Raw genomic sequence first — 18,427 nt, 5'->3', positions numbered from 1 at the left:
CCATCACGAATATTTTTTTTTTTTTTTTTTGAAAATTCGCACCAAAATGCTTTTGTACGATTGTAAACAATATAATGAGCTGTCACTGGAATAATGTTATCAGCTGTCGGACGAGTGCCTTGGAAATGACAGCAGACTGAATTTGATTGCAGTTTTTTCATCTCACCCTGTATATTAAACCGAAAATGATTTTAGTCGACTTTTTTTGAAAATTTAAAGTTTAAAATCGACAAAACTTTGGAAAATGAAGTCCCAACAATTTAGGATTTGAAAAAGTATACCCTGACTATATATTTAAAAAGTGAGAATTTTTCCTCTATATAATCGCAGCCATTTGGCTACTGAAAGCTTTTATCATTTGATACGGCCAACCTCATTAAAATTACGGTTTAGGTTCATGCAGTAGATCTTGCGGATAAAATGCGAAATGAAACAATTTAATAAGCAGTAAAATCGTCACAATACCGAATATTGGGAGGTTATACCGTTATATGGGGCCTATACGAAGACCTGGACCTGTATAGGCAATTTTCTGTCACAGACTGTAGTTCCCATTACGAATTATTCCGGTGAATAATGTCGCTAAAATTATCAAAATACCGAATATCGGGGCTATATGAAAATGTGGACCTACATGGCCCATTTACGAATTTAACCTGCCTACTGGCAAAATAAACATGTGTGCAACATTTTAGCTTTTTATCTAAATTCGTTCGAAAGATAGCGTGATTACAACAGACAGACAGACGGACATTGCTAAATCGACTTAGAATTTTACGCTGATCAAGAATATATACTTTTTTTTGGGTCTGACATGAGTATTTCGAGGAGTTACAAACGGAACGACAATGTTAATATACCCTCCATAGTATGGTGCAGGGTATAAAAAAAAATAATCAATATGTCGCAGGCAAAAAAGTACAAAATCCCTGCAAGTCATGAATTTTAAATTTTCCATTTTTAGGTCAAAAGTTCCCACTTTAGGTAACAAATTTTACTCAAATTTACTTTATATACGTACAATTTTTGGTATTGAAAATTGATCATATAGGTCCACGATTGACTGATCTTTGAAGTATATGATCTGCAAATATTTATATTCTTTATTATTACAAATATCAAGTTGGATATATATTCGATTTCTTCGATTTTGTCATTTGCAATCGATTCCGCTTTGACGCTCATATTTCTTCTATGGAAATTCCAATTTACCTCGAATTATTAATTCAACAAAAATCAACACTATATGTATTTTAAGATCTATGAACTAATAACTTCTATATTTGAGCTTGACACAAATCAATCGTAAATGCGGGCAAACTTCCCCAGCATTAGAACAAAAAGTGAATAATGAAGATACAAATATAGGCTTTGGCGGGCAACGAATTCAGTGTACCCTTCTAAGTAATATATTTATAATCAATACGTATTGGAATTGGAATATTTGACAATGATTAGTTTTAAAATTGTACACTGTCCCCAGCTTTCAACTTGACTGACTGCCCGCCTGCTGTGAAGAAAGATTAGCAAATCTTCTTCTCTTTGCTGAGAATTGCTGTTCAAAGCAAAAAATAAAAAAAACTGTCTCCCTGATGTTTTAACGATCGTCTGTAGTAGCCAGGGTGGTGTCATCTCCACTGGCAAAAAATATTCTTTAAAACCAGCTTCACAATTCATTCTGCAAGTGTGAGCCACAGAGAACGGACGCGCGTACGGAACACACAAATATTTTCGATTTTTCGATCTCATTCTCAATACGAAGTTCTGCTAATAAAATAACTTGTCGTGCTAATAAACAGCAGCAGCAGCAATAACGACAACAACCACCTCATAAAGTTAAAACAACAAATAAACAAATATTTTAATTAATTTAAAAGGTATTTAGCCAAAATTTCAAATATTTGGTAAAAAAAATTAAAACGACAACAACAATTCAAAAGTCATAAAACCAAATTCCACACTCATTGATGTGCCAAATGTAACAAGACAAACAGATCCAATGCCGGAATTCAAAGTGCGACAGATTCGATCGTAAATAAATCTCCGGATGTTTTTGTTTAATCAATGATTTTTGTTTGTTTGTTCAAATTTAATTATCAAAATACGCAAGATTTTGAAAAAAAAATGAATTGAAATGTGTAATTTTTTCTTTTGGTTTAAGTGAAATCATTTTGAAGAAAAAAAAGAAATTTCCTTTGTTGGTGTAAAACAAATCAAGATTTTTGGAATAAATTAATCTTGGCAGCAAAAAAAAAAGTGGTTTATCAAAATGAAATTATGTACATACATTAACAGATTAACTGATACACATACATATATAGATGTGCGTATATTAATGACATGAAGTTTTCAGCAGCCACTTGTTGAAACACATGGACTTTTTTTTGGGTGGTAAAGCGAAATCACCTTTTGTGCCCAAAATAAATCCGAAAATATAAAAATAACAAATGAAATTCAGTGAAAATCGCATTTACGTAATTGTGTAAACGACATCTTGACAAAAAAAGAAAAGTAAACAAAAAAACACAAGGAAACAGGTGTTTTATCTAGAATTATTTATCAATCCAAAAAAGTGTGAATTTTAAGAAAAAGAAAAAAGTGTGAAATACCCACATCTTCTCGTGTCAGCTACCAGTTTTGTTAAGAGCTTCTCAATGATGACCGGACCAATCATTCAATGTTGATTTATATATAAATGCAATAAGCGATGATGAGATATAACCAACAGACATGAGTATTTATAAGAAAAATATAACCTACAGATTTAGAACATGAAACAACATTTATTTAAATTGAAATACTAATTCAACTTTAAGTTCATGTACCTTCCATTATTTGGGAGAATTGCAAGAATATCAAAATTTTTACTAGGATAACCGATTTTTATACCCTCCACCACAGTTTGGAAGGTATATTAAGTTTTTGTCATTCCATTTGTAAAACCTCGAAATATACATTTTAGACACCACAAGGTGTATACAGGGTGAGATAAAAAAAAAATGCAAAAAAATCAAACGCCATCATTTTTAAATTTTTTTTTTTAAATTTTATCATCAAATTTTAGTTTATGTTGAGATTTGTTCGAATTGGTCACATTTGGCACGAATTATGGTCTTCAATAAAACCATCACACGCTGCCCGAATGTTGCTCTGCGGTATTTTGGCCCATTTTCGGCGAAACGCTTGCTTAAGGTGATCGACACTTTGGTTTTTTTTTTATCACTTGCTTTCCAAAATACTCCAGACACAATAGTCCAACGGATTGGTATCCGGAGATTTTGGTGGCCATTGTTCGCTGGAAATGAAGCGAGGAACCTCATTTTGTAACCATACTTGTGTGGCGCGTGCTGAGTGCTATGGTGCTGAGTCCTGTTGGAATGTCCAAGGTCAGCGGTTTGCATACTCAAGGCTTTAATACACCCTCCAGAATATATTCGCGATAATATTCGGCATTTATTCTGGTCGATTAATACGAGCGGAGAGCGACCAACGGCTGTTATGGCGGCCCAAACTAGTCTACTCTATTTGAAATTTCAATGGCTTTACCCCGAGCTCATTTTTCAGTATTTGCCGAATGGAATATATGTGGTTTTCTAATCAACTAAAAGAAATCACACTATCACGCTTGAATTCCATCACGAATAATTCAAATTCTGGAAAATTCTCACCAAAATGCTTTTGTACTCTTGTAAACAATATAATGAGCTGTCACCGAAATAATTTTAACAGCTGTCGGACGAGTGGCTTAGAAATGACAGCAATCTGAAATTGGTTGCAGTTTTTTCATCTCACCCTGTATATTCTAGATCAGCATACAAATCTATGTCGATTTAGCGATGTCCGCCCTCTGTGGAAATCTCACTAGCTTCCGAACGAAATGAAGTAGGTTGATAAAATTTTACTCAAATATATATTATGCCTGCAGGGCTTTTGGTATTGAAAATGGGCCATGTAGGTCCATATAATGATACCTCCATATATTGGGTATTTTGGTGATTTTAAAAGAATTTTTAACGGTTTTTTTTGTTCCAAATGGTGGAGGGTTTTCAAAGGGTTTTTTACCCGGCCGAACTTACAGCTATTTTATTTGTTTATGTTCAAAACGATTTCAACTTTTTTTCATAATCAGAATTGGCCACCACCATATCCAAGAGTGACCTCAGTATAATATTTCAGGATTATATCCATTCACTCAACGGCAAATTTAGTACAGTTAAGTACTTTTCTAACAATCATAGTACGAATTCCCATTTCACCTGCTTCTCTCAAAATTATATACCAACAGTGACTTCCATATAAAATTCCAGAATTCCAGCTCTATACTAAGATCCAATCCCAAATGCATTACCATACTTTTCATGCAGTAATACAAGACATGTCCGAAAACCCTCGACCGATAACAAATTTCAGAATTCCATCCCTATCCCAACACCCAACGGTACCTTCTCCTCTCCCCAGACACCAACAGTGACATCCATATCAAATTTCAGGTATTCTGCTCTATTCCTTGACTCTATGCTAAAATGGTACTATTTTGTACTTTTCGTACAATGTGTACTATTTTCAAAACCACCACAGGAAGCAACAGTGACCTCAATATCAAAATTGAGGATTCGAGCACATGTCAGTTCACCCATACCAAATTTAGTACCATTTAATACTTTTTGTACAAATATATACAAATATGTCTCCATATCTTAACCACAGAAAGCAACAGTGATACAGTCAGTCCAACATTTTTACATTTCAGGGTTCCAACTCTACCGGTTCTCCCAAAATTTAAATTGTTCCACATTTCCAAAACTACCCACATCATATTTCTAAATTTCAGAATTCCTGCTCTATCGGTTCACCCAAATAGAAATTGTATCAAATTTAGTATCATTTAGTACTTTTCATGCACATAAGAAAAATGTCGAAATCTTCCTCCATAATCCAATCATACACTCCGCCAGTAATCTTAATTTCAAATTTCAGGATTCCAGCACCATCCGTTCCTCCAAATTCAAATGGTACTAAATTTAGCATCGATTCCCATTCAAAATTTAAGAGTTCTAGCTCTACTGTTTCCTCAAATACAAAGGGTACCATATTTAGTACCTTTTTATACTTTTCCTACCGTTCTAGTACGAATTTCCAAACACCCAGCCTTATCTGACCCATTCGGACCTCACCCAAAATTTCAAAATTGTAGCTCCAGCCGTTACGTCTGTGCGTTGATGAATCGATAAGTCAGTCAGTTTACATGCGATGTATGCAGATTGCATGCATTATTATGCTTAGAGCTGAAAACAATGAATTTTATTTTTGTAATTGGAAAATAATGGGCCTACTCTGTCATGATCACTTAATGATAATCAGCGATTAATATCTTTGCGCATATTTCTAGGAAACCAAAATTGGGAAAATGTGTCACCAATTAATTGCCAAAAAAAACATGTTCTTCCAGAGCAAAACCGCAGAAATACCAATCAATCATTATTTGTCATCAATTGGTGTAAATAAATTGTGAGGACAGTTCAGAAAGTAGGTATGCACAAAAGGCAAAGATGACGTATTTGGAAATCACAGACAAGCCATGCTGCATTGAGTATTCAAGTGTGTTATGGCTTTTAAGTGTTTACAGTGGCAAACTTATCACACGATTTTGTGATCGTGGCTATGGTTTAATATATTTCAGGGATTAATTAGTTGAAAATTTGACCCGTTACGGGGGAGTTACCAGTAGGAGTGGTCAGTTAAATTACATCTTCATACCTGTGCCGAATTTGAAAAGAATTGGATCCTCATTTCGCGTTTTAGGAGCTTAATGGTTATTCAAAATGTTGAGCCATTATGGAGGTGAAGTCATTGAAATTCCAAAAAGTGCTAAAGAGTTGCTTCGCTTGCCCGAAAGTGGTGAACTGCCGAATTTGGTTTTATACGATGAAAAAACGTTGTCCAGCAGTTTGTAAATAAACAAAATGATCATGTTTACTTTCAAAGAGGTCTGCTGAAAATGTGCACCTTCGGTTGGCCACCAGAACTCAAGCACCGGCCATGGCGATGGTGTGGGCCGCCATAACAGCCGATGGTCGCTCTGCACTCGTATTAATCGACCGTGGCATCAGAATTAATGCCGAATATTATCGCGAAAATATTCTGGAGGGTGTATTAAAGCCTTGGGCAAGCAAACATTTCGGCCGCAGAGCTTGCACATTCCAACAGGACTCAACACCATCGCACTCAGCACGCGCCACCCAAGAATGATTACAAAATGAGGTTCCTCACTTCATTTCCAGCGCACAATGGCCACCAAAATCTCCGGATACCAATCCGTTGGACTATTGTGTCTGAAAGAAATACCAAAGTGTTGATCACCTCAAGCAATCACTTCGCCGGGAATGGCCCAAAGTACCGCAGAGCAACATTCGGGCAGCGTGTGACGGTTTCATTGCCCGTTTGTGGAGATAATTCGTGCCTAAGGTGACCAATTCGAAGAAATCTAAACTTATTCTAAAATTTGATGCTATTTCCAACATTTTTTGCTTTCAGTCAATAAAATTTAAAGAAAATGTAAAAATTCTGGAGTTTGATTTTGTTGACGTTTTTTTTATCTCACTCCAATTTTTTTATAACTTTTCATAAGTCATTTTTTTTTTCAATAAAAAATTGATATTGTAGAAGTCAATTTATTTAAGTTTCATTGGATAAAAACCCATCCTGAATGTTGGGCTTTTCCTTGTATACTTCCTGAAAGCAAGAAAGAGTCTCTAAACTTCTCATTTATAGGTTTGTTGAAAGACTACATTTTTTGTATTTTTATTTAATTACCACCTATAACCCAACCACTTTGACTTAAGGTTAAATTTGGCGTCTTATTGTTTGTTCTTGTAAACAATAACAGTACTTCCCCGTATTTGCCTACATGTGTTTGCCATATTGTTTATTAACAATACAATTGTTGCTAAATATTTATTTTTTTCGACATATTCCAAATAACTGTACAATTTTTTTTTAATTTCTCATTTAAATAACATTGAACCTAAACGGGTTATCGGACTATGGTAGTCAAAAAAGAAAAAAACGTCAATATTAATTTCATTGGAAGCATTTTTAATTTTATGCGACTGCAGAATTATTGGATGTATTTGAATTGTTAGAAATACCAAAACCCACCAAACAGAGAATAACAAAAATTGAAATTCCAAAAAAAAAATCTTATTCCAAGATGACGTTATGAATATTCATGACTGAAAAACAATTTTTAAAAACACTTGTTGAAAATAGATTAAATAAACACTGCGGATTATGTACAAACATAAACGCTAATCATAGCTTAATATTTATTTTTCCATTTTATTATCTGTGAAAATTACCCAACTCTTTGTGACCTAGTTGAACTTAGAAATGGGACTATACCAATAGAGCTGGAATACCCCTCGTATAATCGCTGCGTCATTAATGTCAAAATCGAAATTAAAAAAAAAAAAACAAAATGAGATAGTCACTCATTTTTTGAATTGATTAGAAGAGCATAGATGTTAAGTTGTGGTATAAAAAATAAAAAAAACATTATGCGTAATCCCTCACGGAAGTATCTCCTCAGAATTTTCAAACAGAAGGTGAATTTAAAAATATTTTATAAAAATAAATAAAAAAAATAATATTTTCATTTCGTTCGATAGTGCTATTACTATTTTTAGTCCTATTTGAATTTATTTTGATACGAAGGTTTCCGTTTTTGTATACAATATACCAATTACAGTGCAGTGATATGACAAGTGTATAATCGCGATAGGGAAAAAAGTAAATAGAAAAACCTCAAGTTTTCTTTGCGAATTTTTTTAGAGTTTTTGTAATTTTTTTGGAACGAAAAAATATGCAACGAAATTGTCACATATTGGTTGAAGAGTGGAACTTCGCTAGATTCCAATTTTCAATGCCATCTTCTTAGGGCATTACTCAACTCGAAGAAAACAAGTAAAATAGTACCAGTCGATTTTGCCAACCGACGTATACCCCCAGCCTTCAGTTATGATTATTCTAACTTTTTATGTGGGAGTTTCCGAAGCAGTTGGCCAATATTGACCAATTCATTCCTGACCTAAGACTGATATAAATATTACAACGTGCCAGTTTTGGTTATCGACTACTTCATATACTTTATATGAAATATGTACAAAATTTCGAAAATGTGGAAATATGCGTTAGGTAACAAATATAGCGGACCGAAGTATACTTGAACTAATAAAGATAAAAATCGAACATTTATATCCAATTTTATGAGAAATCATAAATTCCGATAAATTACATATTTATATCAGATTTCTGGTTAGGAGAAATATTTAGTTATAGTAAGTTATAAAGAATCGCCGACTTGTTTCGCCAATTATGACAGATATAAAAATTGAAAACCCTTTGTGGGTGAGGTACCAGAAGGAGTTCGCAGATATACAGGGTGAGATGAAAAACTGCAACCAATTTGAGACTGCTGTCATTTCTACGCCTCTCGTACGACAGCTGTTAAAATTATTCCAGTGACAGCTCATTATATTATTTACAAGTGTACAAAAGCATTTTGTTGAGAATTTTCCAGAAAAAAAGTTATTCGTGATGGAATTCAACCGTGATAGTGTGATTTCTTTATATTTGGCTGGAAAACCACAAGTGGCTATGGTCAGAGTACTCCAGCATTTAAATGTGGATAAATCTTTTGTGTATCGTGCCATCGCTCGTTACTGTGATACTGGTAACGTAGCCAGACGTCAACGAAATGGAAGGAAGAAAACAGCAACATCAGCAGAAATGGTTCGAAAAGTAAAGAAGCGACTTGATCGAAACCCGCGTCGCAGTGGCCGAAAAATGGGTCGTGAGCTGAACATATCACAATATTCCATTCCATATTGAAAAATAAGCTCGGGGTAAAGCCATTGAAATTCCAAAAAGTGCAAGAACTTACACCGCAATAGAAACAAAATAGACTCAGAAGAACTAAAGAGTTGCTTCCTTGGCCGAAAGTGATGAACTGCCGAATTTGGTTTTCTCTCTCTCCGATGGGAAAACATTAGTTGTCCAGCAGTTTGTAAACAAACAAAATGATCGTGTTTACTTGCCAAAGAGGTCAGCTGAAAATGTGCACTTGCGGTTGGCCACCAGAACTCAAGAGCGGTTTCATTGGCCGTTTGAAGACCAATTCGAACAAATCTAAACTTATTCTAAAATTTGATGCTATTTCCAACATTTTTTGCTTTCTTATAACAAAATTAAAAAAAATATTAAAAATTATGGCGTTGACTTTGTTCCAGTTTTTTTTTTTATCTCATCATGTGTATCATCTTCGCCACAGATCTTGTATTAGCAAAAATGTTTATATGTGTGAAATTTGAAGAGAGTTGGATGTTTATTTCGCTTTCTTTGAGCGTTTTGTTTTTGGGGGGAGGTACCAGAAGAAATGGGTCGATCTCTACCATCTTTATAACAGATCTTGTGTTGATGGAATTATTGTGATATGCAAAGTATAAATTGAATCGGATGTTAATTCAAGCGTTTTATGAGCTTCATGGATATATAACAGATACCAGAACGAGTAGACCAATATATCCCATCTTCACAGCAGATCTTCTGTTTGTAGAAAAATTGGGATGTGTGAAATTTGAAAATGACCTGGTGCTTATATCGGATTTTATAATCATTTTGGTTATTTAAAATGTTGACCTTTTTGGAGGAGGAACCAGAGACCTAGGGTTTAAAATCATTATTTCGATGGGGCACGTTTTGGCCGTATTAAAATGATATAAACCCTCTCCAGCCATATGGCCGAGGGTGTAATTAGTGTGTGGGTCTTGGTGTATACATTTGTCAATAGAACTGAAAGGTGAATTATTAATTGTTGAAGTGTATTATTTAAAAAATCATCTACTATAACAAAGTATTTTAATATATAATGAGTAAATTTACTTACATGTTAAAAAATCCATTCATTCTCTGGCCCTCCACTGTGCTCGCCACTCAATTTTGTCAATCAGGCAGACAGGCAGTTTGACGCTCATTCCATTAATATGCATGATTTAAAGGTCACTAAACGTTTTCGCCCACTCCATCCACCAAGATTTCATTATGCAATTAAACCGCGATATAAAAATGTCCAATTCTAAAACAAAACGAAACGAAAAATATCGTAAACAATGAAATTTATTATTTCAGGAGTCAGCATAAAAGTTATAAACAATAAATATTTCGGTTAAATTATAACGTAGTATTGTTTACATTCCATTTGCATTTTTGTTAGTATACAATGTTTGTAAATTATTTGTTAACTGGATTTTTTATTTTTCATTTTATGTTTCCTTAAAATGCGAGACATTGTTTCAAGTCCAGTTATCAGACGTTTTAATAATGACAATGCAAAAACAACAAGAGTGAGAGTGAGAGAGAGAGAGAGGGAGAGAGTTTCCAACGGTCATCAGTAAAAATATAATCAAATCTGCATGTTTCTCTATGACGATACGAAAGTGAATGCGAAAGGAGAAAATCAATAATAGTTAATTTTTCAAATTTATTTTTATTTTTTTTTTTTTAATTAAATAAAATACATAAAAAAACAAGTAAGCAAAGGCTACAGTCGAGCGGGGCCGACCGTTGAATACCCTACAACACTATAATAAACGATACAGTTTATATAGGTTCCGTTCTCTAATTTTCGAATAATAGCAACTTAAACTAATTTGCTCATTTCCAATTTATTGGTAGATGTTGCACTTAAATGGTCTTCCTAGATCTGGAACCAATATTTCCCAAAGACCTATAATTTCTTAGAAGTGGCAAAAGATTAACATTTATTATTGGTTTTTGACTGAAACGCATATATATGAGATACAGACATTTGACTATATTCGTTAACGAAATAGTCAGAAGTGCGTCTTTCCTGTATTTGTGAATTCTCCAAAAAGTCACTGGAATCGACATTTTCGTATTTCGTCTACAAAAGTTGGCAAACTATTTCACACATTAAATATTTTTGGATGGCCATCCAAAACTGCTTGGCTTTTGCAATGTCCGGTAACCCCCTTTCAAATGTGCGTGATGATCGGGCGATAATTACGACCTGCCGACAATTTTGCAGTTTTTTGGTCCATTTCAACCCCTAAATATATGGCGATCATCTCCAAAAAGAGTAGGCTTCTATTCTGACCCTCATCTTATCCCCATGCAAAATTTCGTAAGGATCGGGCCATAAATGCGATCTGTATATGATATTCTGATGTCATAACTACTTAGTTTTGTTAGCTGTAGAAATATTACCAAATGTTTAATTCAAAATGAAAATATGCCAAAAATATGACAAAATTGAAAAAATATGAGAATATTTTACAAAATCAATATTTTCATCTTTAGAGAGATATTTTATGAGATTTTTTTAGACGTTTTTTCTTTCCTGCCAAGAGGCCATTCTGAATTAATGAGAACTGTCGAAATCAGTTCAGCCGTTCTCGACATATAAGAGATCTTTCAAGCATATCTTCTTTGATAGACATAAATATCGCACATATTTTGCTATATATCCGATTTGTTGGATGTTAACATCAATGTAAAGGTCAGAAGTAACCTTGTCATGGCTTTGGGATTTCGCCGGGATTTAAAATATTCGCGGTTTAATGAAAAATTTTGAATTTTTTCAACACAAAATATATGGTCTATTTTACCCGCTAAATATTATCCGATGACCACCCGAATTGGTAGGCTTCTTCCCCGTCCTAAACTCTAGCTACATGCGAAATTCGGCGTCGATTGGTCTATAATTGCGACCTGTATAGCTACTGCAAAATCCGACATTTTTTCAGTATTTGGTCCATTTCAACCCCTAAACATTTGTCGATCATCTCAAAAAGAAATAGGGTTCTATTCTGGCCCAACCCCGACCTCCATTCCAAATTTCGTGAAGATCGGGCCATAATTGCGACCTGTAGAGTGATTACAAATTAACATGGACAGACGGACAGACGGACGGACGGACATACATAGCTAGATCGACTCAGCTCGGCGAGCTAGGATGATCCATATATACTTTCCTATATGGGAAACCAATATTTCGTGGTGTTACATAATTTTTGGCCCAATCAAACTTATAATACCCCCAACACATAGTGTTGTAGGGTATAATTAAAAATCACATTGGAATGGTATTTCTTGCCGGCATTAAATTTCAAAATCATAAAGGGTGAGATAAAAAAACTGCAACAAAGGCAAACGCTATACTTTTTACATTTTTTTTTAAATTTTATTGAATGAAAGCTAAAAAAAATCGGAAATAGCATCAAATTAGAAAAAGTTCAGATTTGTTCGAGTTGGTCACCTTCGGCACGAATTATGGCCTTCAAACAGCCAATGAAACCGTCACACGCTGCCCGAATGTTGCTCTGCGGTATTTTGGCCCATTCCAGGCGAAGCGCTTGCTTGAGTTGATCGACACTTTGGTATTGCTTTCCAAAATACTCCAGACACAAGAGTCCAACGGATTGGTGTCCGGAGATTTTGCGTGCTGAGTTCTCTTGGAATGTCCAAGGTCTGCGGCCAAAATGTTTGGGTGCCCAAGACTTTAATACACACCCCAGAATATTTTCGCGCTAATATTCGGCATTTATTCTGATGACACGGTCGATTAATAGGAGCGGAGAGCAACCATCGGCAGTTGTGGCGGCCCACACCATCACCCTGGCCGGCGCTTGAGTTCTGGTGGCCAACCGAAGGTGCACATTTTCAGCTGACCTCTTTGACAAGTAAACACGATCATTTTGTTTGTTTACAAATAGAAAAACAAATTCGGCAGTTCACCATTTTTGGCCAAGCGAAGCAACTTATTAGTTTTAAGTCTATTTCTCTCTCTCTCTCTCTCTCTCTCTCTCTCTCTTTGAGTCTATTTTCTTTCTGTTGCGGTGTAAGTTCTTGCACTTTTTGGAATTTCAATAGCTCATTTTTCAATATTTGCCGAATGGAATATTGCGATATGTTCAGCTCACGAACCATTTTTCGGCTACTGCGACGCGGGTTTCGATCATGTTTTCTGCTTATGTTGCTGTTTTCTTCCGTTCACTTTCTTGACGTCAGGCTACGCTACCAGTATCGGTAAAGAGCGATGGTACGTGGCACAAACGATTTATTTACATTTAAATGCTGGAGTGCTCTAACGATAGCCACTTGTGGTTTCCAGCCAAATATAAATAAATCACACTATCACGCTTGAATTCCATCACAACTTTTTTCCTGTTCTCTACGCTTGTAAACAATATAATGAGCTGTCACTGGAATAATTTTAACAGCTATCGGACGAGTGGCTTAGAAATGACAGCAGTCTGAAGTTGGTTGCAGTTTTTTTCATCTCACCCTGTATTTGTTTGAATGCTATCTCTTTCTACGTTTGTTTGTTTTGTTTAATAATTTTTATTAAATTTCTATATCTACTCATCATCATCATTAATAATTTAGCACAGAAATAAAATCCGAACAAGTTGCATATTTTGAATTGACACTTGAAGCCTTATCAACGCCAATTATTCTATTCTATCCGATTAATGAAGACATTATGATAATGATTTATAAAAAGAAAAATATAAGTAACAACAACAGCAACAATAACGAATTACAACCAGTTTTCGATTAACAACATGATTTTTTGTATCAATTTTTATTTTAATTAACGCATAGCAAGTAGCTTCGTTCGTTAACAACGGCAATACATGGTAACAAAAGATTATAAAAAAGTCAGCAAATGTTGCTATTTGAAAAAAATCACCGCGGCAAAATTAAGACTAGATCCCCGTTCCAGAAAGTATATGAATGAATCTACTCCACTTTCACAATTTTTGCAACTTTTTATTAGAAACCCGTTTCTGTACCCAAAAAAAGAACTAATTCAACTCTTGGGTAAATTTAAGGAATAAGATGGGTTCTTGAATTCGAAGTACTATATTATAGTAGTTATGTACATACATTTTTAACTTGAGCACCATATAACTACTAATGTTGGTGATTGTCATTTTCTGATTGTCTGATCAAGATCTTTACGTACATTTAAAGTACGTATTTTCAAAACAATCTCTTGAATCTTCAACCTCATATACCTAAAGTGACATCCGTGTCAAATTTCAGTACTTAAGCTCTATTCATTTACCCAATACCAAATTCAGTACCATTCAGTACTTTTCGTACAATTATAGTATACATTTCCAAAACCATCTCCATATCTCAAGCCGAGATACCAACATAGACCTTTATATAAAATTTCGGGATTTGAGCTTTATAAATTCGCTCCATACCAAATTTAGTAACATTTGGTACTTTTCGTATACTTTTTAGTAGTCATTTACAAAACCATTCCATATCTCAAGCCTAGACATCAAAATTTATCGCAATATAAAGTTTTCATGGTTACAGCTGTATCCCTTCACCCAATACCAAATTTAGTTCAATTTGGTACTTTTCGTACAATTATAGTGCATATTTCCGAAACCACCTCCATATTTACAGACTACACATTAACAGCAACCCTTCTGCCAAACTTAAGATTTTAAACACTATCCGTTCAACAAATGTACCAAATATAGTACTACTACTACTAATAGTACCAAATTTAGTACTTTTCGTGCAGCTTTAGTACACATTCCCAAAACCACCTTTTTATCAAAACGTACTTCCAACAGGGACCGTAATAAAAAAATTTAAAATTCCAGCTTCATTTGTTCAGCCGAAACCAAACAGTTCCAAACCATTTACCATTTAGTATAGTTCGCTCATTTAATACAATTCCCAAAATCACCCTCATATGTCAATCTTACTTTTCAACCTTGATTCTCATACCAAATTTCAAGTGTTTAGCTTTATCCGTTCCAACCAAATGGTACCATTTTAAAAATTTAGTACCATTTTAGAACTTTTCGTATCCTTATAGTTTGCATATCGAAAAAGCATTTGGTTCGAATTTCCAAAAAGCCTTCTGTCCTACACTCCACCGGTTATTCTCATTCCAAATTTCAGAAATCTAGCTTATTCCGTTTGTCTAGTACAGAGTATTCAATATTTTTTCGAATTCGAAATCGAAAACCCAGCCCTATCACACACCTACGCACCAAGACTGGCCTCGTGCAAATTTTCAAGATTCTAGCCGCTGTTTCGTACGAGCGTTGATTTCTGGTCAGTTATTTCACTACTCTCTTATTTATAGAGATTAACGTTATGAGCGAAATGCTCAAAGTTTGGGGAACTCCTTTGCCCCAATGAATGACTTTTTTAAAAAAAAAATCCCAGCTCTTTGGAAATATTTTTTTTCTAAGTCAATACGTGGTCCCGAGATGCTCTTTCAACACAATTAAAAATATTGCTTCAATTATCAGAAATTTTTTGGGGAAGTCCATTGCCCCAATGAATAACTTAATTAAAAATCCCAGCTTTTTGGAATACCCGGGAAGTGTTTTTCATTTTCGGGAAGAAATATTTTTTTTCTACTTTTTTAATTAATCTGTTATCACACAATATAACAAATACACTGTTTACACATATGTATTTGTATTTGTCATTGCTTACGCTTATTTATTGCAAACAAATATCAATGTAATAATAATAATAATATTGACACTAATGAATAATTTCTACTTCATCGTTTCAGTTAGAGATGACGATATTGGTGCCATTGATATTAGCGTTGTTGTTGTTGTTCAACAACATCGACAGCGGCTTTTCCCAGGGCTATGGCCGCAAACCGAGGCCGTCGCGGCAGGATAAAAATCTACAGGTTCCCTATGTTTGGAACATATTGGAATACAGTTTCCCCAGCGATTCGGATCGAAGGGCGGCCATTGCAAATGATAACTATGTCCAGAATAATGGTCTTCCCATCGATGTCCAGCCGCATTATTTGAGTGGGTATTTTGAAATATTGAAAATGTATTTGAATATTTTGACTTTAAAATGATTTTATTTTTATTTTTAGAAAATAAACCCGTAAGAACATTTGTGACCATACCCAGATTCCAAACGGGCATCCCCTATACCTTGGCAACCATATCGGATAAAATGGGTCCCAATGGCCCCATAATAAATCCATATCCTTCGTACAGGGCCCACAATGTCAATGGTGATGATTGCGATCAAATAACATCGGCTTTCAGAGTGGCGGTAAGTTCAAAATTCTATTTTTATAAGTTAACAAAAAAATAGTAGCCAAATAGTAAACCAAAGGGTCAAAATTTCTCGGTGTGATCCAAACTTAGTTGGTTGTTATTTTTCCAGGAAGACTACATCGACCTTTTCTTTTTTTTTGATATCCCTTCCAATAGCCGATAATATTCTCAAATTATCTTATTTTCAGATAACCGAATGCAATCAAATGTGGGTCATGGACTCGGGATCGGTGGGTTTGGAAACACGTTGTGCACCCCAACTGTTACTTTTCGATTTGAATACCGATCAGCTGATACATCGCTACCGTTTCAATACAACAGTTTATACGCCATCCGCTTCGCTGCTCGTCACACCCATTGTTGTGGTTAAAGATCCACCACCCAGGGGTAATTGTCGACGGGCCATGGTCTATGTAGCCGATGTCAACTATCACGGTTTAATTATTTACGATCACATGGCGAATAGCTCTTGGCGTTCTGAACATAAATATATGTATCCCGATCCGGATTATGGTACCCACACAGTGGCCGGTGAATCGTTTACCCTCATGGATGGCATCATTGGCATGACAACGGACAGAAGAAATCTTTTCTTCCACCCGATGGCCAGTATTACGGAATTTTCGGTGCCCTTACATGTTCTGGACAATTCATCACATTTCCTGCATGGCACGGGTGCGCTAGAATCTTTTATGCCATTGGGTAAGCGTGCCAGTGAATGTGTGGCCACAGCCACCGACAGTTGGGACAACGTCTACTGTGTAACCATGAATCCCATTGAGCTGATCTCATGGAATGTCAGCACACGCTATCACAATAAGAACTTCAAGAAATTCCCCATCGATCAGGATATTCTGGAATTTGTCAGTGGCATGAAAGTGGTGACCAACAATGAGGGCAAGGAGGAACTTTGGATGATATCCAATCGATTCCAGGTAGGCAATAATAATTTTCTTTATTTTTTAAGAGAAATTAATCACTTTTCTCGATCTTTCCCTTTAACAGAAAGTGGCAGCGGAAACTCAGAAAACCAACGAAGTGAACTTCCGGATATTAGTTTATACCTTGGGCACGGCGCGCATGAATCCCAATTCGAATCCCAATGACTTGCACACTAGACTAGTTTTTAGCAATTAAACAATGGAACCCCAAACAAAATTGTACAAATTACTGCATTATTTTTAGTTCTACTAAATTATTCATTTATTCGAATAAAATCAATATTTTCATAAAGAAAATAATTATTTTGTATTGAGAACGGAAGCATTTCTTTTCCCTTTTCCTTTTGACTTTCTTTGTTGAATCAGAGATATTTGGGTATTTCCAAAAATAACACTGACATGCCTATCACATCTCCAAAACCATTTGTAATTACTGCATCCGTAACAGATTTGTTCTCCAAACAACAATAATTAAATAAAAATATGTAATTATTTGAAACACATAATCATCATCACACATACCACGATTGCATTGATTGATTCTATTTCAAATTACCAATGAATTTTGATGTAATCTCGAAATAAGCCGCCTGTTCACATGACTGGATAATTAAAATTTAATTTATATTAAGACAGTGGGAATGATCTGATGAAGGGGATAATGTAACTTCCCCTTCATCACATCGCGGTTTTCAAATATTCATAATCAACGAAACAGAAAATTTGTTGTCAATATTGAAACCAATCGAAATAATTTATTTTTGATAAGACTTGGAAAAAAATTATCTTTATACGTGGATATTGGCGAATTTATAAAAAAAATTTTATTTGGAGAATTTTTTTGGTTTGGTTCCAAAAGTTTGTAAGGAACCAAAATAATGGCCAATTTAAGCATATCACCTTCTCTCCGGTGTCTATGTCGGTTTAAATAATGAAAAGCTATTTCTATCTCGGAGAGTAAGGCGATTTTGTTCTCTTTTGTAAATATACAGGGTGAGATAAAAAAACTGCAACAAAGTCAAATTTAAAATTTAAAACAAAAAATTACATTTTTTTTAATTTTATTGAATGAAAGCAAAAGCAAATGTCGGAAATAGCATCAAATTTTAGAATAAGTTAGATTTGTTCGAATTGGTCACCTTTTGACACGAATTATGGCCTTCAAACTGCCAATCAAACCGTAACACGCTGCCCGAATATTGCTCGGTCAATTCTCGGCGAAGCGCTTGCTTGAGGTGATCGACACTTTGGTATTTTTTAGTGCCAACCTTGCTTTCCAAAATACTCCAGACACAATAGTCCAACGGATTGGTATTCGGAGAGTTTGGTGGC

General features: G+C 34.9%; 2 protein-coding genes across 3 annotated transcripts in view; one reads left to right on the top strand and one right to left on the bottom strand.

Moving 5' to 3' along the window:
- The first annotated feature begins 1,656 nt into the window (after window positions 1-1,656).
- On the top strand, window positions 1,657-17,395 carry LOC101891747 (protein yellow). 2 transcript variants are annotated; one of them, XM_020035714.2, is made up of 5 exons: window positions 1,657-1,877; window positions 15,645-15,893; window positions 15,965-16,149; window positions 16,343-17,089; window positions 17,160-17,395. In XM_020035714.2, the coding sequence occupies exons 2-5, from the start codon at window positions 15,647-15,649 to the stop codon at window positions 17,289-17,291; spliced, it is 1,311 nt and encodes a 436-aa protein (XP_019891273.2). In that variant the 5' UTR covers window positions 1,657-1,877; window positions 15,645-15,646; the 3' UTR covers window positions 17,292-17,395. The 2 variants fall into 2 exon arrangements, with proteins under 2 accessions (XP_019891273.2, XP_005180603.2); XM_005180546.4 differs by having other exon boundaries at window positions 1,659-1,877; window positions 15,641-15,893.
- LOC101888471 (protein AAR2 homolog) overlaps window positions 10,020-18,427 on the bottom strand; it is a 107,284-nt gene continuing 98,876 nt past the window's right edge. Inside the window, exon 4 of the transcript XR_009342753.1 lies at window positions 10,020-10,132. The gene's annotated coding sequence lies outside the window, so the exon portion shown is untranslated. The remainder of the gene's footprint in view (window positions 10,133-18,427) is intronic.

The sequence above is a fragment of the Musca domestica genome, unplaced genomic scaffold (assembly GCF_030504385.1).
Source record: "Musca domestica strain aabys unplaced genomic scaffold, Musca_domestica.polishedcontigs.V.1.1 33, whole genome shotgun sequence".
Taxonomy (NCBI): Eukaryota; Metazoa; Arthropoda; class Insecta; order Diptera; family Muscidae; genus Musca; species Musca domestica.
Note: the sequence above shows the minus strand (reverse complement) of the source record. Positions and strands in the feature narration are given on the sequence as shown.

Bases quoted from the DNA above. Each gene is read 5' to 3' on its own strand.
- LOC101891747 (XM_020035714.2), top strand. From the start codon at position 15,647: ATGACGATATTGGTGCCATTGATATTAGCGTTGTTGTTGTTGTTCAAC. The intron at 16,150-16,342 runs GTAAGTTCAAAA...TCTTATTTTCAG, and splicing joins CATCGGCTTTCAGAGTGGCG to ATAACCGAATGCAATCAAAT. The intron at 17,090-17,159 runs GTAGGCAATAAT...TCCCTTTAACAG, and splicing joins TGATATCCAATCGATTCCAG to AAAGTGGCAGCGGAAACTCA.